The 23,636-nt window shown below is 42.0% G+C and overlaps 1 protein-coding gene across 1 annotated transcript in view; it reads left to right on the top strand.

The window, feature by feature from the left end:
• LOC124805079 (3'-5' RNA helicase YTHDC2-like) overlaps positions 1 to 23,636 on the top strand; it is a 306,102-nt gene that overhangs the window by 245,796 nt on the left and 36,670 nt on the right. Inside the window, exon 21 of the mRNA XM_047265510.1 lies at positions 20,989 to 21,115. Within this exon, the coding sequence (XP_047121466.1) occupies positions 20,989 to 21,115 (127 nt within the window). The remainder of the gene's footprint in view (positions 1 to 20,988; positions 21,116 to 23,636) is intronic.

Raw genomic sequence — 23,636 nt, 5'->3', positions numbered from 1 at the left:
ACACTCACATATCCATCCACACATATACAGACACAAGCAGACATATTTACAGACAAAGAGTTTGCGCAGAGATGTCAGTCGAGGCGGAAGTGCAGAGGCAAAGATGTTGTTGAATGACAGGTGAGGTAAGAGTGGCGGCAACTTGAAATTAGCGGAGATTGAGGCCTGGTGGATAACGGGAAGAGAGGATATATTGAAGAACAAGTTCCCATCTCCGGAGTTCGGATAGGTTGGTGTTACTGGGAAGTATCCAGATAACCCGGATGGTGTAACACTGTGCCAAGATGTGCTGGCCGTGCACCAAGGCATGTTTAGACACAGGGTGATCCTCATTACCAACAAACACTGTCTGCCTGTGTCCATTCATGCGAATGGACAGTTTGTTGCTGGTCATTCCCACATAGATTGCGTCACAGTGCAGGCAGGTCAGTTGGTAAATCACGTGGGTGCTTTCACACGTGGCTCTGCCTTTGATCGTGTACACCTTCCGGGTTACAGGACTGGAGTAGGTGGTGGTGGGAGGGTGCATGGGACAGGTTTTACACCGGGGGCGGTTACAAGGATAGGAGCCAGAGGGTAGGGAAGGTGGTTTGGGGATTTCATAGGGATGAACTAACAGGTTACGAAGGTTAGGTGGACGGTGGAAAGACACTCTTGGTGGAGTGGGGAGGATTTCATGAAGGATGGATCTCATTTCAGGGCAGGATTTGAGGTAGTCGTATCCCCGCTGGAGAGCCGAATTCAGAGTCTGATCCAGTCCCGGAAAGTATCCTGTCACAAGTGGGGCACTTTTGTGTTTCTTCTGTGGGAGGTTCTGGGTTTGAGAGGTTGAGGAAGTGGCTCTGGTTATTTGCTTCTGTACCAGGTCGGGAGGGTAGGTGCGGGATGCGAAAGCTGTTGTCAGGTTGTTGGTGTAATGGTTCAGGGATTCCGGACTGGAGCAGATTCGTTTGCCACAAAGACCTAGGTTGTAGGGAAGGGACCGTTTGATGTGGAATGGGTGGCAGCTGTCATAATGCAGGTACTGTTGCTTGTTGGTGGGTTTGATGTGGACGGACGTGTGAAGCTGGAGATTGGACAGATGGAGGTCAGCGTCAAGGAAAGTGGCGTGGGATTTGGAGTAGGACCAGGTGAATCTGATGGAACCAAAGGAGTTGAGGTTGGAGAGGAAAATCTGGAGTTCTTCTTCATGAAGATGTCATCAATAAATCTGTACCAAACTTTGGGTTGGCAGGCTTGGGTAACCAAGAAGGCTTCCTCTAAGCGACCCATGAATAAGTTGGCGTATGAGGGGGCTATCCTGGTACCTATGGCTGGTCCCTTTAGTTGTTGGTATGTCTGGCATTCAAAAGTGAAGAAGTTGTGGGTCAGGATGAAGCTGGCTAAGGTAATGAGGAAAGAGGTTTTAGGTAGGTTGGCAGGTGATCGGCGTGAAAGGAAGTGCTCCATCGCAGCGAGGCCCTGGACGTGCGGGATATTTGTGTAGAAGGAAGTGGCATCAATGGTTACAAGGATGGTTTCCGGGGGTAACGGATTGGGTAAGGATTCCAAGTGTTCGAGAAAGTGGTTGGTGTCTTTGATGAAGGATGGGAGACTGCATGTAATGGGTTGAAGGTGTTGATCTACGTAGGCAGAGATACGTTCTGTGGGGGCTTGGTAACCAGCTACAATGGGGCGGCCGGGATGATTGGGTTTGTGAATTTTAGGAAGAAGGTAGGGGTGCGGGGTGTCGGGGGGTCAGGAGGTTGATGGAGTCGGGTGAAAGGTTTTGTAGGGGGCCTAAGGTTCTGAGGATTCCTTGATGCTCCGCCTGGACATCAGGAATGGGATTACCTTGGCAAACTTTGTATGTGGTGTTGTCTGAAAGCTGACGCAGTCCCTCAGCCACATACTCCCGACGATCAAGTACCACGGTCGTCGAACCCTTGTCCGCCGGAAGGATGACGATGGACTGGTCAGCCTTCAGATCACGGATAGCCTGGGCTTCAGCAGTGGTGATGTTGGGAGTAGGATTAAGGTTTTTTAAGAAGGATTGAGAGGCAAGGCTGGAAGTCAGAAATTCCTGGAAGGTTTGGAGAGGGTGATTTTGAGGAAGAGGAGGTAGGTCCTGCTGTGACGGAGGACGGAACTGTTCCAGGCAGGGTTCAATTTGGATAGTGTCTTGGGGAGTTGGATCATTAGGAGTAGGATTAGGATCATTTTTCTTCGTGGCAAAGTGATACTTCCAGCAGAGAGTACGAGTGTAGGACAGTAAATCTGTGACGAGGGCTGTTTGGTTGAATCTGGGAGTGGAGCTGAAGGTGAGGCCTTTGGATAGGACAGAGGTTTCGGATTGGGAGAGAGGTTTGGAGGAAAGATTAACTATTGAATTAGGGTGTTGTGGTTCCGGATTGTGTTGATTGGAATTTTGAGGTTTTGGAGGGAGTGGTGCTGGAAGTGGGAGGTTAAGTAGATGGGAGAGACTGGGTTTGTGTGCAATGAGAGGAGGTTGAGGTTTGCTGGAAAGGTTGTGAAGGGTGAGTGAGTTCCCTTTCCGGAGGTGGGAAACTAGGAGATTGAATAGTTTTTTGAGGTGAAGGGTGGCATGCTGTTCTAATTTGCGGTTGGCCTGTAGGAGGATGCTCTGATCAGCCGGTGTGGATGTGGGAGAGGAAAGATTGAGGACTTTTATTAAGGATAGGAGTTGACGGGTGTGTTCATTGGCTGAGTTGATGTGTAGGTGAAGGATTAGGTGGGTGAGGGCAATGGATTGTTCAGTTTGGAACTGGTATAGGGACTGATGGAAAGAAAGGTTGCAGCCAGAGATGGGAACTTTAAGTGTGAGGCCTTTGGGGGTAATGCCAAATGTCAGACAAGCCTGAGAAAATAAAATATGCGAGCGTAATCTGGCTAGGGTGAGTGCATGTTTGCGGAGGGAATGTAAATAAAACTTAATGGGGTCGTTGTGGGGGTGTTGTGAGGGTGACATGGTATTAGAAGGTGGAAAGTGTAACATGAGGTTGAAATGAAAATGAAAATAACTGGAGAAAGTAACTGGAGATCTGTTGTGAAAAAAGGCGAAAAAGTGTTGGATAAAGCTGGGCTATGTTGATCCTGTGGTGAACTTGGGTTGGTAGACAACGATGTGCACAAAGGTTAGGTGGTTGTGTTGCCGCCAAAACACGTTAAAGGATGGAGATATTCGGGAAAATTTCACAAAAACGGCGTGTAAATGTATTAAAAAGAGTGGTTTTGTGGTGGCAGATTATGAAAATGATGCTAACAATTGTCTGGCGAAGAAATAATGACGTTAAAACTGTGGGAAGCGGCTAAAAATTATCAGTGATGTGGGAAAAACGGAAATGGAAATAAAGCGAAAGTTATCAGAACCAGACGAAATGATTGTTTAATAGGTGAAAGGAACTGTTTGTGGACTCGAAACGGTGGATTTTATAGCAGCGGTAGTGTTGAAAGCGGAGAGAGAGAGAGAGAGGGAAACATTCCACGTGGGAAAAATATATCTAAAAACAAAGATGATGTAATTTACCAAACAAAAGCGTTGGTATGTTGATAGGTACACTAACAAACACAAACACACACACAAAATTCAAGCTTTTACAACCCACGGTTGCCTCATCAGGAAAGAGGGAAGGAGAGGGAAAAACAAAAGGATGTGGGTTTTAAGGGAGAGGGTAAGGAGTCATTCCAAGCCCGGAGTAGAAAGACTTACCTTAGGGGGGAAAAGGGACAGGTATACACACGCACATATCCATCCGCACATATACAGACACAAGCAGACATATGTAAAGGCAAAGAGTTTGGGCAGAGATGTCAGTCGAGGCGGAAGTACAGAGGCAAAGATGATGTTGAATGACAGGTGAGGTATGAGCGGCGGCAACTAGAAGTTAGCGGAGGTTGAGGCCTGGTGGGTAACGGGAAGAGAGGATATATTGAAGGGCAACTTCCCATCTCCGGAGTTCTGATAGGTTGGTGTTAGTGGGAAGTATCCAGATAACCCGGACGGTGTAACACTGTGCCAAGATGCACTGGCCGTGCACCAAGGCATGTTTAACCACAGGGTGTTCCTCATTACCAATAAACACTGTCTGCCTGTGACCGTTCATCCAAATGGATTCTTTACTGTCGTTTCTTGTTAACAATATCAGCTTATTACCAAGAATTAGCAACGTCATTCAGTTAATACTGGACAGAAATCCAATCTGCTTTTGGATCGCACTTCCTTGACTCTTGTGCAGAAAGGTGTGCAGTTTACTGCTGGATCCATTTTCATTGAGGTACCACAGGAATTTGAAACTCTTAGCAGTAGTCCACAAGCTTTTAAATCGAAACTGAAGAGTTTCCTCATGGATCACAGCTATTCTGTTGAGGAGTTCCTTGAAAACTTAAGCTGATTCTTGTGTTATATTGTTGATTGTGTTTACATAAAGTTTGTCTTTTTTGGGGTTAATAAAAATTTAATTTTATCTGCTATTACTTTTATGTTGTAATTTCATGTACTGACATGTTCCATGACCTTGGAGACTTTCTCCTTAATTTGGTTTTACGGAAGTAGATGTGTAAAATGTACTGTGAGTGCACCACTGCAACGAGACTGTGTCCTCTAACAGCCACCCAGCTTCGTTTACCTCTGGCAGGCATTCATCTTCCATGGAGCCATATAGCCCTAGGGACTTGACAAGTTGAATTCTCTTCTCTCCATGTCTTGATATTACTACATGGTCGATCTGGAACTCGTCTAGTAGAGAGTTGGGAAATACCAACATTTTTTGTTTTCTTGCAATGTGTTTAACTTCTGCGTATTTCATTATCAGATCAAAACTCTTACAAATTTCCATTAGTCATTCCCATTCTGATTATTCCTGTCTTTGGCTGGATAGTTCCCAATGGTGTTTCAGAATTTTCCTTCTTCTGAATCATGTGCTGAAGTGTCCAAGAAGCAGGATAACATTCTTGATTTGACTCTTGGATAGTATCTTTCTAGGTCTTCCAAATATTCTTCTACTTTCTCTGAATCTGTTCTGTTGGTCTCATTTGTGGGATCAGAAACAGGCACAGAGAGGCAAAAATGCCCCAGGTGGTGCTGTGGGGGATGAAAAGGAGGCACGGCAGAAGATCCGGTCCCTTCAACCAGCAGCTGCGGGACATTGCAGGCAGTGGGTATGCCAGGAGGTTCCACCAATCAGTGTGGAAATGATAGGGATCTCTGGTGCAACAGTGCAAAGTTGTATGCTGCCGCACTGGACTCTGGCTGTGGGGCAACTTTGTTACCAGAAGGTGGTGGAGGAGATGGTGGCAGATGCAATGCCTTGCGCTCAAGACCAGAGCTGGTTGTGGTGGCAGTGGTCGAGCCCCTACTGTGTTTGGACTGATGTAATCTGCCCTCCCATAAGTCTCCATTGTCTTCACCTTTGTTCAAACCACAGTACTCCCGAAGCATCAAGGCCAGTCAACCGCACGAGGCATGTAACCTGGGAGGAATGGGGGGGCAGGTCTTTGAAGAGCATGGCACCATGCCTTGAAAAGGGTAGATTCAGTAGATGAAGCAGGATCTGCAGTTGCTGAACGTGGAGGAGCTCAGCAGTGCTGCAATTATTAGTCGATGTGATTCAATAAGTGCTCAAAAACGGAGTAAGCCCCCCCCCCCCCCCCAGTTTTATTTTTTTGCTATTTAAAGGTCTGAATGAGACATTCCACTTCACCATTTGAGGAAGGGTGGAACTGTGGGCCGCAAATGCGCTTTACGCCACTGGCCTCAGAAATCTTTGGAGGCAGATGTTCTGAACTGCAGCCCATTATCAATGACACAATGTGTGAGGAAATCCTTCAGTGGCCAAAATCTGAGCAAGGTAGTGAATGTGATATTAGTCATGGTGGACACCTTGCGTAAAACATATGGGTTCTTTGAGTGAAGTGTGAGCATCTACTTTGATCCCAAGAGGGTGCCTGCAAAATTGAGATGAATGCAGTCACAGGGGAGACTGGGGTGTGTGTGTGGGGGGGGTGGGGGGGGGGGGGGAGTAGGCAGGGAGGTGAAAGACTGTGGGGGCACTGCCTGGTGTCATGCACTTGCATTGCTTTGATTCACCATCGATCCCTGGCTGGTACACATGTCGGCAAGCTAACGCATTCATCCTCCAATGTCCCGGTGCAGCAAGCCCAATACCCATTGGCAAATATCTGGCAGGATGAGCACCCAATGCACCTCTGTCTTGAGTGTCCAAAAGAATTGACAACCAAGAGTCTGTGAGAAATATATTTACAGGAGTTGAACTCGTTAGCTAACCTATTGGGTGAGGTAAGTTGGCCAACCATGGGTCATGTAGCAGAGCACCTGCTGCAAGGTGGGTCCCTGCACATCATGGCGGTGACATGAGTTGCCATAAGGGGGAAACAGTCCAGCATATGTTGCTTTTCCTTCGCATCCTGTCCAGTAAGTCTCCCGTGACGTGGGGTTTTGGGTGACTTTTCCGAACTCTACCCCTTTTCCTAACTCTAGTCCTTTTCCTTTACCCCTCTTCCTTCCCCATCATCCCTTCTGCCAGAAGAAGAAGCCACTGACTCCAAAAGCTTGCATACATAAAGCCTTTTTTATAAGTGTGTTCTCCTGCCGCCACTTGGTCAATAGATTTTTATCTTTCCACTTACATTATAAATACACAAACTGATGAGTACCACGGAGGCTACAGGAAGGGGAGATCGTGTGCAGAGCAAATTTGGATCTAAAACTGGTAATCATATATTGAGAAAACAGGGGCAGAAAGTTCATGCTCACATTTGTAGACCTCAAGAAAGCTTATAATTCAATAAATAGATAAACACTGTTCCAAATTTTAGGGGAGATGAGTTTGGAATGAAAATCCAATGGACTGTTTAAACAGACCTTAATCATTACAATATCCATGATCAAGTTCAGAGGATTTCAAGGTTACAACTGGAGTGAGACAGGGAGACACTCTCTCTCTCTCTCCTTTGCTCTGTAACTATGTACTTCATAAGGTGATTAGGGAGTGGTGATGAGAAATGAAAGGATTTGATGGAGTACAACTGGGATGCAAGAAAAAAGGACTACTGGTAGATTGTCTAGCATTCACAGACAATATTGTGATATTGTCAGAATCGTTAGAAGGGGTGGTTAACCAAACCACGCAGCTACAGAGACAAGTGGCCAAAGCAGGGTCACAGATCTCCATCAAGAAAATGCAATATATGACAATCATCAAGGCAGCTGCTAGATGGATGACAATAGATGGAGGGAGAATCCAAAAGGTGGAGAGATTTAAATACGTGAGAGAATGAATAAATACTGGGCTGACAGAAAGGGAACCAATGGGAGGATGAATAAACAAAATGAATTTAGCATACAAACTAACCATGAAGATCAGCAATAAGAAGAATATTTTGATCAATGCAGAATTTAGACATTACCAGACAGTGATCGATTCTGTAGCTTTACATGCAGCAGAAAACTCTTAATCTAGTAAGAACAGGAGTTCTTAAGAGACTAGAACTGGTGGAACAGTATATTCTCAGGAGGATATTGGGACCTCGAAGAACCGATGATGGTCAGTTTAGATGATGAGTGAACTGAGAACTGTATACCAAGATAGAGAAAATCTCAGACATCATCAGGAAAAGGAGGAGCCTATTTTTCAAACACATCCTTAGAATGGACCAAAGGAGGTTAACAAGCCAAATAATAGAGTTTCTGTTGAAAAGGAGAACCAGAGTATGTTAGATTCAAGAGGTACAAAGGGATCTGGAAGAAATGGGAATACAAAAACCATAGATACACAATGGGGTGACTTCTTTAAAATAAATAAATAGAACCAGGCTTTTACAGGTTTCCAAGAGAAAACAAGACCCAGAACAAAATCATCGTGGACAGAAGAGAGAAGAAAGTTCAAGTATGAGAATGAGAGAATAAAGTGGGCAAGGAGAAAGAACAGAAGGAAAAAAGTGACACAAATTAATGTAGTCCTTAAATGGCCAAAACGAAAAAAGGAGGTGGTAAAAGAGCATCTTGTCCATTTAGAAAATTTAGAGAGCTCTGAAAAGATAAGACATACGGTGCCTATCTGAGCACCACATAACCACAGGGGTAGAGAAGTTAAATATATAAGATTGTAGTCAAACATCTTACTCATGTAGAACTAATATGGGAAAAGAATGAGTTGTTTCATACATTAAGACAGAACCCAAGTTCAAAATGTTGAGACAAGTAGATACTGTATTGATCACACACAGAAGTATGTGGTTGTGAATTAAAACTGAAAAATGGTTCACTTTCAATTGTAAACTGCATATAGAATCACAATGAGAATTTTTGAGGTGCTTATGAGAAATTTGGATTCCTTACTATGCAATATGTCAGATAGCAGCAAGCTGTTGATAGTCTGTTGTGATTTCAGTGCAGATTTTGTTGTGGCTTGGAACACAGTGAAAAATGTGGTTACAAGAATTCCTCAATTTATTTGGTCATGGAGTGACAGCTCAACAGTTTTAGGTCATGGGATGACATCATATAGGACATTTGCAGACTAGAGACACGTGCAATCAAATGACAAATACAGACATGTACAGACTGACAGGTGCAGGCCAGAGACAAGGATAGACAGTTGTCAGACAGATACAGAATGCTAGCTGGAGCTGGTGCATGGACATATACAGAACATTTTACTCACCAGAGGGGCCACTGGCTCTTGCCTGGAGGTGACTGAGGTGCCACATCCTAATCACTGAACTCTGGTGAAGGCCTGGGGCAGCTGAATGGAGTGCAACTGAGAATGCGTGATGCACACCGCAGTTGTGGCAGCGAAGGTGTAATAACATATGGTTACTACACGCATTCACACAGGCAACCACACACACACACACACACACTTGTGGTGAGTAAGTTGACACATTTTACATATTTTCTTTCAATAATGTCATTGGAATACTGTGCTGGGGTAACTCATCTTTAAGAAATGACCTCTTCATGACTCAGAAATTTACTTTAATAAGAATATGTGGAGCTACCCACAATCATGTACTAGACATATGTTTAAGGAGGCACCTGCATAGGTAACAGGTGTCCATGTAGGTGCAGGGGGTGCCTGCAGGTGCAGGAGGTGCCTGCAGCTGGTTTGGAGGTGCCTGCATGGGTGCAGGAGACAACAGTGGCAGGCTGAGGCACCCATGTCAGTGGTAGAAATGCCTAAACGTGCCCGTGAAGTTGCTGGAGGTGCCTGAAGGAAGGTAGGGTGCACCCACACTGGTGCATCAAGGCACCTGTGATAATGCTAGAGATGCTTGTAAAGATGTATAAGGTGCCTGGAGGTGCTCGTAAAGGTGCCATCCAAGGGAGAAAAAAACAGTGTGCAGTGTCTAACGTAGGTCGCAGCCAAGACTAGGAGAAGCTGTTTGTAGCTTACCAAACGGCATTTGATGGGAGCCTACAATAGGAAGCCCAGCCAAACAATAGTGAGCTGAGGAGTGAAACAGGCTCAGATGTCCACAAGCAGCTGTCTCATGTTGCACGAAGCAAGATTTGATTGGACGGAAGTGGTGCACGGTGCCCTTGTCGTTGCTGCTCATCGAATTGTTCGTTGTGACAATGTTTCTTGGTTGGGACCGTAGCATGTTCCTATAACCCAGTGGATTTGTGGTTATGCGGCAATGTGATCCACAAACAACATCAACATTGCCCCCCCCCCCCCCCACTTCGATTGAAGAGAGCAGAAAACAATGTTCAGCAACAAACTCCAACAAGAAAGATAGCACTGATGAACAACATCAATAGGCATTAGGCGGTGGATGGCATCCCATACCAATGAGGCAGAGATGCAGTGGAGTGCAACACGAGTAAAAAGTCGACACAAGAGGGTGCACGAGCAAGGAGAAGAAAACAGTGAACTACACATGATTACAAAGGATAGTTGAATCTTGGCCTAAGAAGGCCAACAAATCAAGAAGAGGAGGCAGATCCTGAAAAAACAAGCCACCGAACAGAATGGGGAGGCTGACTTGGAAAAGGAGGCCAAAGAAGAGAACTGGGAGGCTGAACTGTAAAGGGGATCAATGAACAGAAAATCAGAAAGAAGACCATTCAACCAACAGAACAACAAAAATGAGGGAGACCATTCCCATAAACGAGGTCACAACAAGAACAAAGTATCACCAGTGTCTGCAGCGGGTTTCTCATAATCCGGCAGGTTTGTTTGCAATGCACCGACATGATCCACGAACAACAGCACTGTCCGCCCAACCCACTTCAACTGGAGAGAACAGAAAACAGCATTCAGTGATGGATCCCAACAGAATGATAGCACTGACGAATGATGTTGTTGGGGGCTGGGTGGTGGTGGATTGCTTCCTGAACCAGTGAGACAGATACTGATGCAGTGGAATGTGGCATGAGGAAAAAGTCAAAGCAAGTGGCAAGATGACAGTGCACAAGCAAGGAGAAGAAAAGAGTGAACTACACATCAGAAAAAAGGAGAGTGAAGCTGGGCGTGAGATGGTGGCTAATCAACACTACGAAGAGGAGAGGCCGAGTCCTAAATAGGAGGCCAACAAACCAAGAAGAGGAGGCAGAGCCTAAAAAATGAAACGAATGAACAGAATGGCGAGGATGACCCGCAAAAGGAGGCCAACAAAGAGAACAGGGAGGCTGACTCGTAAAAAGAAACCAATAAAGAGAACAGAGAGATCGGCCTGGAAAAGGAGGCCAGTGAATAAAACAGCAAAAAGAGGAATGCCATTCCTGAAAAGAAAGACAACTAACAGAACAATGAAAAGAGGGAGGCCATTCCTGAAAAGAAGGCATACAAATTAACAGGTACAGATTAGAGACAAATACAGAAAGTTGACAGATACAGACTGCGGGCCAGAGTGGGTGCACGGACATATTTAAAGAGCATTTTGCCTGCCAAGGCTATTGGCTCTCGGCTGCAGGCAACTGGGGAGTTGAATCCAAATCGGCAATCTCTGGTGGGGGTCTGGAGCAGACAAACGGTGTACTACTCAAACTGTGTGTTGTACACTGTAATAGTAGCGGCCAAGGTGCGGTAATGTATGGGTTACTACAAGTTTTGAAAAGGGTTAGGACAGAAAAAATGATCTGGAAACCTTATTTGGATCCTATAATTTTAATTTCGGTGTATTTACTTTCCAACATGGGTGGATAAAGGTAGTAGGACCATAACAGACCATGTTTTGTTTGATAAAGCTCGAAGTAGGAATTAACTGTATACCCATTAACAAATGCTCTCTATGATCGTGATGTACAGTTATTTAGGATAAATGAGATACTGCCTTACAGTATAGATACTCCTCAGTGGAAATCAGTATAATTAATGACTCAAATGTTTTTAAGAATAGGTTACAAAAGATGGCGTGGGATGAAATTTATACTAAACAAAATGCTGAAATTTAATTTTTTCCTTGATAAATTGTATCATTATATGAAAATAGCTTTCCGCAAAATCTAATCAGAAAGGACATTAAACAGCCATGTGAAAGACCATGGATTATTAGAGGGACTGAAGAACCTTGTGAAAGGAAGAGAGAATTGAATCTCTTTGGAAGAACAAGTAAAGGTCGTGCAGTAGTTGCACACTACAGAAATCACTCAAAATTACTAAGAAGGGCTATTGAAAAATTAAGGAACATGCACATTTTGTCAGAAATCAATCATTCTGACAACAGACTTAAGGCTGTATGAAACATAGTGAAACAAGAGGCAGGACAACCAGCGAAATGACAGAATAATGTCACTCTTAACTTAAATGGAAGGGCTATAAATGAGTCACAAGTAGCAAATGTGTTTAATAATCCTTTCTTAAATATGATAGGAAATATAGGGACAAACAGTTCCAGAGACTGCGGTATATTGAAAAACCAAATCGCCAAAAGAAAATAATATATTCCCTCAGTAAAAGCTCATGTGTTATAATAAGCCCTGTCTTATCTTAAATATGTAATGCATCACTCTCTTAAGCCATTTTTTCAGAGAGATTGAAGTATGACATTGTTAAACTCCCCTATCAGAAAGTTGATGGGAGAGATGTCAATAACTACCAATCTGTTTCACTTCAGTCACTATTTTCCAAAATTTTTGAGAAGGTGATGTATTCTAGAATAGTATCAGTAGTATCTTACCTGAGTAACAGTAATATCTTCAGTAAATCAGAAGAATTGCTCTGCTGAGAACCCCGTTTACACGTTTACGTACCAAATTTTACAAGCATTAAGTAGCAAAACCGCACAGGTTGGTATTTTCTGTGACCTAAGGCATCTAACTGTGTGAACCACAATATCCTACTAGATAAACTGAGGTTTTATGAAACTGATGCTGTAGGCAAGCAACAGATAATGTCATTGTAGTTGTTGTGGTCTCCAGTCCTGAGACTTGTTTGATGCAGCTCTCCATGCTACTCTGTCCTGTGCAAGCTCCTTCATCTCCCAGTACCTACTGCAACCTACATCCTTCTGAATCTGCTTAGTGTATTCATCTCTTGGTCTCCCTCTACGATTTGTACCCTCCACGCTGCCCTCCAATACTAAATTGCAGATCCCTTGATGCCTCAGAACATGTCCTACCAACCGATCCCCCCCTTCTGGTCAACCTGTGCCACAAACTCCTCTTCTCCCCAATCCTATTCAATACTTCCTCATTAGTTATGTGATCTACCCATCTAATCTTCAGCATTCTTCTGTAGCACCACATTTCGAAAGCTTCTATTCTCTTCTTGTCCAAACTATTTATCGTCCATGTTTCACTTCCATACATGGCTACACTCCATACAAATACTTTCAGAAATGACTTCCCGACACTTAAATCTATACTCGATGTTAACAAATTTCTCTTCTTCAGAAACGCTTTCCTTGCCATTGCCAGTCTACATTTTATATCCTCTCTACTTCGACCATCACCAGTTCTTTTGCTCCCCAAATAGCAAAACTTCTTTACTACTTTAACTGTCTCATTTCCTAATCTAATTCCCTCAGCATCACCTGAGTTAACTTGACTACAGTCCATTATCCTCGTTTTGATTTTGTTGATGTTCATCTTATATCCTCCTTTCAAGACACTATCCATTCCATTCAACTGCTCTTCCAAGTCCTTTGCTGTCTCTGACAGAATTACAATGTCATCAGCGAACTTCAAAGTTTTTATTTCTTCTCCATCGATTTTAATACCTACTCGGAATTTTTCTTTTGTTTACTTTACTGCTTGTTCAATATACAGATTGAATAACATCAGGGAGAGGCTACAACCCTGTCTTACTCCCTTCCCAACAACTGCTTCCATTTCATGTCCCTCGACTCTTACAACTGCCATCTGGTTTCTGTACAAATTGTAAATAGCCTTTTGCTCCCTGTATTTTCCTGACACCTTTAGAATTTGAAAGAGAGTATTCCAGTCAACATTGTCAAAAGCTTTCTCTAAGTCTACAAATGCTAGAAACGTAGGTTTGCCTTTCCTTAATCTTTCTTCTAAGATAAGTCGTAAGGTCAGTATTGCCTCAAGTGTTCCAGTATTTCTACGGAATCCAAACTGATCTTCCCCGAGGTCGGCTTCTACTAGTTTTTTCATTCGTCTGTAAAGAATTTGTGTTAGTATTTTGCAGCTGTGGCTTATTAAACTGATTGTTCGGTAATTTTCACATCTGTCAACACCTGCTTTCTTTGGGATTGAAATTGTTATATTCTTCTTGAAGTCTGAGGGTATTCGCCTGTTTCATACATCTTGCTTACCAGATGGTAGAGTTTTGTCAGGACTGGCTCTCCCAAGGCCATCAGTAGTTCCAATGGAATGTTGTCTACTCCGGGGCCTTGTTTCGACTCAGGTCTTTCAGTGCTCTGTCAAATTCTTCACGCAGTATCATATCTCCCATTTCATCTTCATCTACATCCTCTTCCATTTCCATAATATTGTCCTCAAGTACATTGCCCTTGTATAGACCCTCTATATACTCCTTCCACCTTTCTGCTTTCCCTTCTTTGCTTAGAACTGGGTTTCCATGTGAGCTCTTGATGTTCATACAAGTGGTTCTCTTATCTCCAAAGGTCTCTTTAATTTTCGTGTAGGCAGTATCTGTCTTACCCTAGTGAGATAAGCCTCTACATCCTTACATTTGTCCTCTAGCCACCTGCTTAGCCATTTTACACTTCCTGTCGATCTGATTTTTGAGACGTTTGTATTCCTTTTTCCTGCTTCATTTACTGCATTTTCATATTTTCTCCTTTCATCAATTAAATTCAATATTTCTTCTGTTACCCAAGGATTTCTATTAGCCCTCGTCTTTTTACCTACTTGATCCTCTGCTGCCTTCACTACTTCATCCCTCAGAGCTACCCATTCTTCTTCTACTGTATTTCTGTCCCCCATTCCTGTCAATTGTTCCCTTATGATCTCCCTGAAACTCTGTACAACCTCTGGTTCTTTCAGTTTATCCAGGTCCCATCTCCTTAAATTCCTACCTTTTTGCAATTTCTTCAGTTTTAATCTACAGGTCATAACCAATAGATTGTGGTCAGAGTCCACATCTGCCCCTGGAAATGTCTTACAGTTTAAAACCTGGTTCCTAAATCTCTGTCTTACCATTATATAATCTATCTGATACCTTTTAGTATATCCAGGGTTCTTCCATGTACACAACCTTCTTTCATGATTCTTAAACCAAGTGTTAGCTATGTTTAAGTTATGCTCTGTGCAAAATTCTACCAGACGGCTTCCTCTTTCATTTCTTAGCCCCAATCTATATTCACCTATTACGTTTCCTTCTCTCCCTTTTCCTACTGCCGAATTCCAGTCACCCATGACTATTAAATTTTCGTCACCCTTCACTATCTGAATAATTTCTTTTATTTCATCATACATTTCTTCAATTTCTTCGTCATCTGCAGAGCTAGTTGGCATATAAACTTGTACTACTGTAGTAGGTGTGGGCTTCGTATCTATCTTGGCCACAATAATGCGTTCACTATGCTGTTTGTAGTAGCTTACCCGCATTCCTATTTTCCTATTCATTATTAAACCTACTCCTGCATTACCCCTATTATTTTGTGTTTATAACCCTGTAGTCAACTGACCAGAAGTCATGTTCCTCCTGCCACCGAACTTCACTAATTCCCACTATATCTAACTTTAACCTATCCACTTCCCTTTTTAAATTTTCTAACCTACCTGCCCGATTAAGTGATCTGACATTCCACGCTCCGATCCGTAGAACGCCAATTTTCTTTCTCCTGATAACGACATCCTCTTGAGTAGTCCCCGCCCGGAGATCCGAATGGGGGACTATTTTACCTCCGGAATATTTTACCCAAGAGGACGCCATCATCACTTAATCATACGTTAAAGCTGCATGCCCTCGGGAAAAATTATGGCCGTAGTTTCCCCTTGCTTTCATCCGTTCGCAGTACCAGCACAGCAAGGCCGTTGTGGTTATTGTCACAAGGCCAGATCAGTCAATCATCCAGACTGTTGCCCTAGATAATGTCGTATCTAACCAAAAGAACACAGAAAGAAGCAGAACTAGTTGTTTTGCGTGTGACACTTGTATACATCAATTTTAAAAAGCCACAACATATTCAGTTCTGCACTTTTAAGGTACAGTTACACCTGTGGACCGACCTTGCTCTTCGTCACCTTGCAACTATGTTTGTCTCACATGGAAGTAGAGGTAAGCATGTAGGTTGCATACCTCTTCCTCAACATGTATGTGTGAGTGATTCCTTTCGCACCTGTGTTCATTCTGAGTGCCTCAACTTCTGTGAGGAGCAGACTATAACAACACAGCAACTAAAGCCGCAAGATGCATGGGTGTAAACACCCTTTAGAGGTGCTTATAACACATGCTGAGGAAATAATAAATGGGATGGAAACTTCAGAAAATTTAAGTGTCCATATTCATGAGAATTTAAACTGGATAAAGCACATTTTAGAACTCCTAAAACTACTTAGTTCAACCACACTTGCTCTTAGAGTCATTGCAAGTCTCGGAGAGACACAAATCGTTATGTTCACATATTTTGCATATTTTCGTTGAATAATGTCATATGAAATAATGTGCTGAAGTAACTCATTTTTAATAAAGGATGTCTTCATTGCTGAAAAATATGCTGTGAGAATAATACATAGCGGTGACCCACAATCATCTTGTAGACATCTGTTTAAGGAGTGTGTCTTTAATAAAGTACTTACAAAAGACCGAGCGAGGTGGCGCATTGGTTAGCACACTGGACTCGTGTTCGGGAGGACGATGGTTATATTCCACGACTGGCCATCCTGATTTAGGTTTTCCATGATTTCCCTAAATCGCTCCAGGCAAATGCTGGCATGGTTCCTTTGAAAGGGTGTGGCCGATTTCCTTCCCCGTCCTTCCCTAATCCAATGAGACCGATGACCTCGCTGTTTGGTCTCTTCCCCCAAACAACCCAGCCCAACTTACAACAAATGCTGCTGTTTTTATTCAGCATGCTTCTGGCTACTGCTTCACAGTATATTTTTTCCCTCTTGAAGTTTATTGTAAACAATCCATTGCAGTTGAAAAGGAACATTAATATACATAATTACAATATTAGAAGGAAGAGTGGCATTCATTATTCCACATTAAGCTTGTCTTGACCACAAAAGGGGTGCACAATGCTGCAACAGATGGTTTTATATATTGTTGATATAAAAATTCTGAGAGGCAGCGGATTTGAAAACAAATGGAAATAGTTTTTCCTCGGCAGCTCGTCGTTTTTCGTAGAGGAATTTCTGTTGTTGTAATGTGTAAAAGGATATGTTGAAGGAGTGTAGGAATTTCTAACTCATGTCGGTATATTTAAGAATCTGTCACTGTCTGTACTTGTCGCTAGTCTGTACTTGTTTTTTGTATGCAGCAACGTGTCTGTATTAGTCATTTGATTACAAGCGTCTCTAGTCTGTACCTGCTGTGTTTGATGTCACCCCATGACCTATAACTGTCTGGATTTCGTGTAACCACCTTTTTCATTATGTTCCAAGCTACACCGTAAGTGGTGACCAGTCTGTTTCTCACATGTGTTCATTCTTGCAGTTGTTTCCTCTCTTCTCGTCTGCCGTATAGTGCACGTGCCGACAAGTCAAACTTTCGGGCTCCACTATAGATCGTTTGTGCGCTCCACTGAGGAACTTTCATGTGCATAACTTTCGTGATCGTTTTCATCACTTCTGCAACAGTCATTTGTTCAGGCTCCCTCGACCACTTTGTAGCCATGTTGACACTGCCGGCTCCTCCGTACTATCGCAGTATTCCACCGTCTGACTAGTCTGCTGCAGTTTGACAAGCTTCTGACAACAGCTCTGCCACCACTTTGTCGCATTTTGTGAAACGGACACAAATGCTGGTGATACTTTGTATTTGTTGTGACCTCCTTTTTCGGAATGGCCTCCCTCTTTTTTGTTGTTCTGTTGGTTGGCGTCCTTTTTCCGGTTGAGCCTCCTTGTTCTCTTCTTTGACCTCATTTTCCGGGTCGGTCTCCCTGTTCTGTTCAATGACTTCATTTTTCAGGATCTGCCTCCTCTTCTTAGTTTGTTGGCCTCCTTTTCAGGACTTGGCCTCGCCTCTTCATTGTTGTGTCAATTAGCCTCCTCCTTAGGCCCAGCTTCATTGCACTTTTCACTCATGTGTAGCTCACTGTGTTCCTCTGGTTGCTCATACACCCTATCTAGCTGTTTTTTTCAAATTTTTTCTTGTGCCACAGTCCGCTGCATCAGTCTCTGTCTCATTAGTTCGGGATGCCATCTACTGTCTAACGCACATCGATGTTCATCAGTGCTATCTTTCTTGTTGGGATTTGTCACTGAGCACTGTTTTCTGCTCCCTCTAATTGTAGTGGGGGGGGGGGGGGGGCAGTGTTGTCGTTTGTGGATCACGTCGGCGCATTGCTACAAGCCTACCGAGGGAAGAGGAACCCACTGTGGTTACAACCAAGAAACCTGCCACAGTGGGCAACTCTGACAGCAGCAACAACAAGGGCACCGTGCACCACTTCTGTCTTGCCCCTCTTGCTTCATACAACATGGGAGAGCTGCATGTGGACGCCTGAGCCTGTTTCGCTCCTCAGCTCACTACCATATGCAAGGCTGGGCTCCCTATCATTGGCTTCCATCAAGTGCCATCTGGTAAGCTACAAACAGCTTCTTCTAGTCTCAGTTGCAACCTGCCACAACCTACATTAGTCACTGCACACTGTTTTTTCTCCCTTCATTGGCACCCTTGTTACCTTGGGACAGAATCCTTATTGCCTTTGCTGAACCTTTTTTAGACACTTTTGACTATCGGTCATTAGAGGCCCACCACGTTTCCTTACATTGTATGTTGTGTATACACTGCAGTAGATATGACTGTTGCAGCACTGTCCATGCACCCGCCGGTAGTCTGTGTCTGTCAGCTGCCTGTACTTGTCTCTAGCCTGTACCTGTCAGGCTGTACGTGTCAACATGTCTGTATTAGTCATCTGATTGCACATGTCTCTAATCTATAGCTGTTTTGTGTGATATCATCCTGTGACCTATAACTGTTGTGCTGTCACCCCATGACCAAATAAACTGTGGATTTCTTTTAACTGTGCTTTTCATTGTGTTCGAAGCCACAACAGCTGTGTGTGTGCATGGGTACACTGTTGCTAGAAAAAGAGTTTCTGCTCAAAAGCTAGAGTGAATGCTGTTTTGTGTTATATATTTCTGTACTCCACATAGCAATCCACTGTGGTTTAGTGGTTACCTTTTCCTGATTTCATTCCATAGACCAGATTTTCGGAAAAGTGTGGATTTTTGGAAAAGTGTGTATCTCCTGTGAATTCCGTCTATCCTTAATTTTCATTGTATTTAACTTTGTATATTCTCTTCAAAGGCATTTCAGGTTGCTCACTTTCTGTAGCAATACAGTTGTGTTTTTGCTGCTAATAATTATTGCAGGGATGATTCTTTTGCTTTATTTAAATAGTTTTTGTGTGATGAATTGGCATGGCTTCCTTCTGGCCTCCTTAGGTGCTTCAGAGAGAAAATTTTCAGGATGGGCTTAGTATTTAGCCCTGGTAGCATATTAGATACACTCGTCATACATTGATAAGGCGTCCCAGTGTAGATTCTTATATATTAAGTTGATAGCCAACAAGTTCGTTTCTGTTATTTGCAGAGTTTTTCGCAGTTGAGAGAACTTTGAATTCTTGCATGTTGCAGTCTTTTGCCTGTTGGCATCTTTGTCTCACTGTGATGTGTGATTGTCACAGACTTCATGCATCATTGATTGTCATCCCTCCTCAAATGAAACTTTGCACTGTTGACCAAGCATCCGTTCATTTGGTGCAGCTTGTCATCAGATTGAGTTGTCATAATTTGGTGTACTGATTTTGCACCTATGATCATCTTCCACTCCTTCCACCGATAACAGTGGCAGATCAGTTGTTCCATTCCAGATTTACACCCTAGTACTGCATGTACCTCTTTATTGATCTGTCCAATTCCTCAGTATTTTTCTGGGTCCACCTTGTTCTTCAGTCTACTCATTTTGATCACTGAATTCTGCTTCTAACCATCAGTGTTCCTTAGGCAAGCAGAAGACAGGGTCCTGTGTGTTTGAGGTGTGTTTTTGAGTCATGGCTAATAAGGCTATCTGCATTTCCAATTTAATTTATATTTTTATATCTGTCTTCCAGAAATTACACGTCTTTCTCATCATCTTGCATCATCCATTGTTCGTCAAAATTCCAAACAAAGCTCCAACTGCTACATTGCCAGGTTGTCATAAACATATATCTAGCTGGTGTTCAGATTGCTGTTTGTCTCCTGTATGACCAACTGATGTGTGGCAGACTGCTTGGCAAGTTATCTAATACACTTCTGGCTCATACTTTTTTGTCATTATTATTATTTATGAGTGTGTGGATGATTATGTTTTACATTAGACGGTTCTCCATAATGTGGCTTATAATGCCAGACAAAGCTCCTCTGCTGCTGTTTCTTATTGACTCAGTGATATAGATTGAATGTACGGTAAATATGCAGTGTCAGATAGGAGTGAGGTGACACCTAAACTTTTAAAGTTAATGCGATCAGGACTCTCAGTGTAACGACTTGCCTGACAGTCACAACTTAGCCTGCTGTTGAAATATTGTTCCTGTGTGCCTCAATAAACTGATCTTTCATCAAACAATACGATGTAATTTGTAAAGCTTCTTTATTGTGTAGACCTTGTAGATTTCTCTGTAACCAGGTATATTTGGAGATGTATCTTATAATACTGAAATGTTGTAGGATTTTTACCTGCTGTTTATGTGGCAGTATTAGTTAATATTGGTTTACAGTTTCACTGGGACATTTGAGTAGTAAGAATAGTTTACATACATTCTTTGTTTTACACACACACACACACACACACACACAGTGAGAGGAGATCCTCATCAGTGCAAAATACTTGACAAAGCTCTTTGATATTAAAATTATATTGTGGCAGGTAGTATAAGCATTGGCCTATTTTGACATGATGTGGGTACTGCATATAACTGTGTGTTAGATATTACTCTAGTGAGGTGAATTTTTTGTTTATGTTGGTAATAGGTGGAATGCAGTACTCGATGCATCCTATATTACAACCAAACTCTTGTCTGTAAAAACTTTATACTGCACAGTTCTTGTTTCCATTGGTGTTAAAAGTTGCTTGTGTAAAACCCTTGAAATATCTTAAGATAACTATAGAATCTTAGAGGAAAATCTATGACCTTTTATGCTTACACAAATGTACTTGGATGTAATCTTAAGTACAAGTTACTGAAGTTGTACTATTCAACACAATATCTCATGCAATACATGTAAGTGTGTTGACATGATTGAGTTTGTACATAATTTCATGTGACTGTAGTAAGTTGGAAAATAGCATTATTAAGCTGTTAAGTTATATTATTGACTTGGCAAAGAAACTTGGTGTAAAGACAAGCACTGTGCTATTATACTTTTCTGTTGTTTGTAAATAGGTTGATGAATTTGTCGTGAAGACCGTTGTTGGGGTGCTGACAGCAGAGGAAGCTGCACTTGGCCTGCAGCAACCAAATGGAATCGGGCAAAGGCCAAGGCCAGTCAGCAACGATTTCTGTCTCTCAGGTACTGCTAGGATGACAGTTTCTGGCTGTTTCTTTATACCCTAAATTATAGTCAGATACTAAATTTCCTGAGAAATTACCAAAAGCGTGCATAAAAATTACCAAAATCAGATTCTGTGGAACCAGGATGGAAATTTTGTTACCAACAACTAGGCTTCTTTGAGGATGTTTGCACAAGAACTGGAATCAGTGGTAATAATTTTCTTTCAGCAACAGTGGTCACTGTGGTGCAAAGTGCTACAAGAATAAATAGAAAAATCTACAGTAAAGTGGGTAAAGAAAAGGTTACTTCATTTTTCAGACAAATGCTAGATTCATTTAATTAGGGTTGTGTTTTGTAGATCAAGTTGAAGCTACTAGTTGCTCAGGTTAGAGAAAAAATTTTACCTACAGAAAAATTAAACAGTTGAAACCACTTTGTTAAACAACCAATATCGGAAGCCTTTTAAGAAACAAAATTAGCATAATACAATGAAACCCCACTTTTACACTTTTCAAGGGACTTCAAAAAAATGGTGTAAAATGCGGGAAAATGTAAAATGTGGTAAATAACGTTATAAGCTGTAAAGGTTATGTGTACAGTATCCACTTGCATTTTTGCTTTTTATGTATAATATATATATACAAAATAGGCATCAAAATAATTGTCAGGGACTTGTCTGTTATCGAATAAAGGTTTATTATCTGATAAAAATTGCTGATGTAACTGGAACTGATAACTGTCTGGGAAGCAGAAACGTTTGACTGTATTTGATACGTCATAACCAATGTTTTTGGAAAGACTGCAGCTGCCATTCATTATTTAAATAATGAAATACTGCAATAATGAAATACTGCACCTGTTATGTATTTTTTTCATGCTTAGCATGATGCGTTTCGAGAATATTTCTCTCTTTGTCAAGTGCAAATATCTACATAAGCATGCATATGCATTCTTCTGTGTTGCTTGCACTGTAGTCATCTTTTTGAGGTTATCAGGTGCTGTGCTTCCTCATTTATCTAGAAAACCACACACATACAAACTATAACTCACATTCTTTGTTTGTGTAACATCACAAAAAAAATACAGTGCTCTTGAAAACAAGCATGAAAAAGTACATAATTGTCACTGTGTTTAAGCCAAAAATATTTGAGCAACGCGAAGTGAGTGATGATGTCAACTAGTGTTACAAGTGGCTAAATGATTAATCATGCTAAATATGGTTCGACATAGATGTCATGATGATTCACAACAATCATGAAACTGCATATTGCGCAGTAGAGACAATTTGGAAATGATTGTGACTAGTCATTATTTCTTTACATAACGAACCTAGCTTCTCCCATGAGCCACCACTTCTAGTATAGCTTAGCAGCAGCAGCAGACATGGCACGAATTATTCCAACTTTTACACGTTTACTGGTTCAAATCTGCTAAGTAAAGTGCCCTGAGATGTTAAGAAATTTAACCACGTAATGCTTTTAAACAGTATTTGGCAGCCAACATCATGCCAGCGTCATTTGCCGTTAGGTTTTTCTCCACAAACAATTTTTCGTAATGTGTAAATCGGGGGGAAATTATAGATATGTAGGCATAAAATTGGGTGAGAAAACATTGTGTACGTAGGAAATTTGACAGGAGTGATAGAAAATGTCGTTAACGGGGGTTAGCAGAGGGAAAATGTTAATTCTGGGAACGTAAAAGTGGGGTTATACAGTATGTACAAAGCAAAGAATAAAGCTGCAGATATTAACTGAAACAAACTTGGCTACTAGGGAGCCAGTAAAATGTTATCACAAGTTTTTGTTTAAAACTCTTAGAAATTTTGGCCATATATTAAGGCTGTTATGCCTGTAGCACAAAAATTTGACAAATAAGGCGCCAAAGTAGATATTAGCTGGACAGGAGCTTAAATGTTTAATTCTTTCTTCAAATGTTCCTTTACAAAAGAAGATCACAGAATGGAGCTACTTTTCACTTGTCTTACTGCAAATATGAATAAAAGAGTAACCATTGTAATGGTGTTGAAAATCATCTGAAAATGCTAAAACTTATAAAGGCCCCAGAACATGGTGAGAACCCTTTAATAATAATATGAAGAATTTACACACAAATTACCTTCACTCTTGACAATAATCTACTGCAGCTTCTTTGCCCAAGAACCTGCAGCCGACAATTTTAACCGGCATGAAGAGACAATCATTCTTGGTTGCAGTGTTAAGATGCTTTTTTATTATTTCCCAATGACATGTTTCAACTTTATTGGCAATATTTGTTAGCAATGGGTGCATAGTATACCATGCATAAAATATCCCAGCTAGTAAACGTACATTATCAAAGCTTTAAAACCAGTGTGCAGTGTCCTTATTATAGCAAGCTGTGAAGTCCAATGCAAACCAAATGGGATCATGCCTACAATAATTCTTTACATCATAAACATGCCGGAGATGTAGTGCATATTCTGGTTGCAGACATTACACTGTTTGGTTTGCATTGGACTGCGTCACACGCCATAACAAGGACACCATGCAGTGTTTTTAAA

This window comes from Schistocerca piceifrons, chromosome 7, assembly GCF_021461385.2.
Source record: "Schistocerca piceifrons isolate TAMUIC-IGC-003096 chromosome 7, iqSchPice1.1, whole genome shotgun sequence".
Classification (NCBI taxonomy): Eukaryota; Metazoa; Arthropoda; class Insecta; order Orthoptera; family Acrididae; genus Schistocerca; species Schistocerca piceifrons.
The sequence above is the reverse complement of the archived record's forward strand: the minus strand, read 5'-3'. Positions and strand labels throughout refer to the sequence as shown.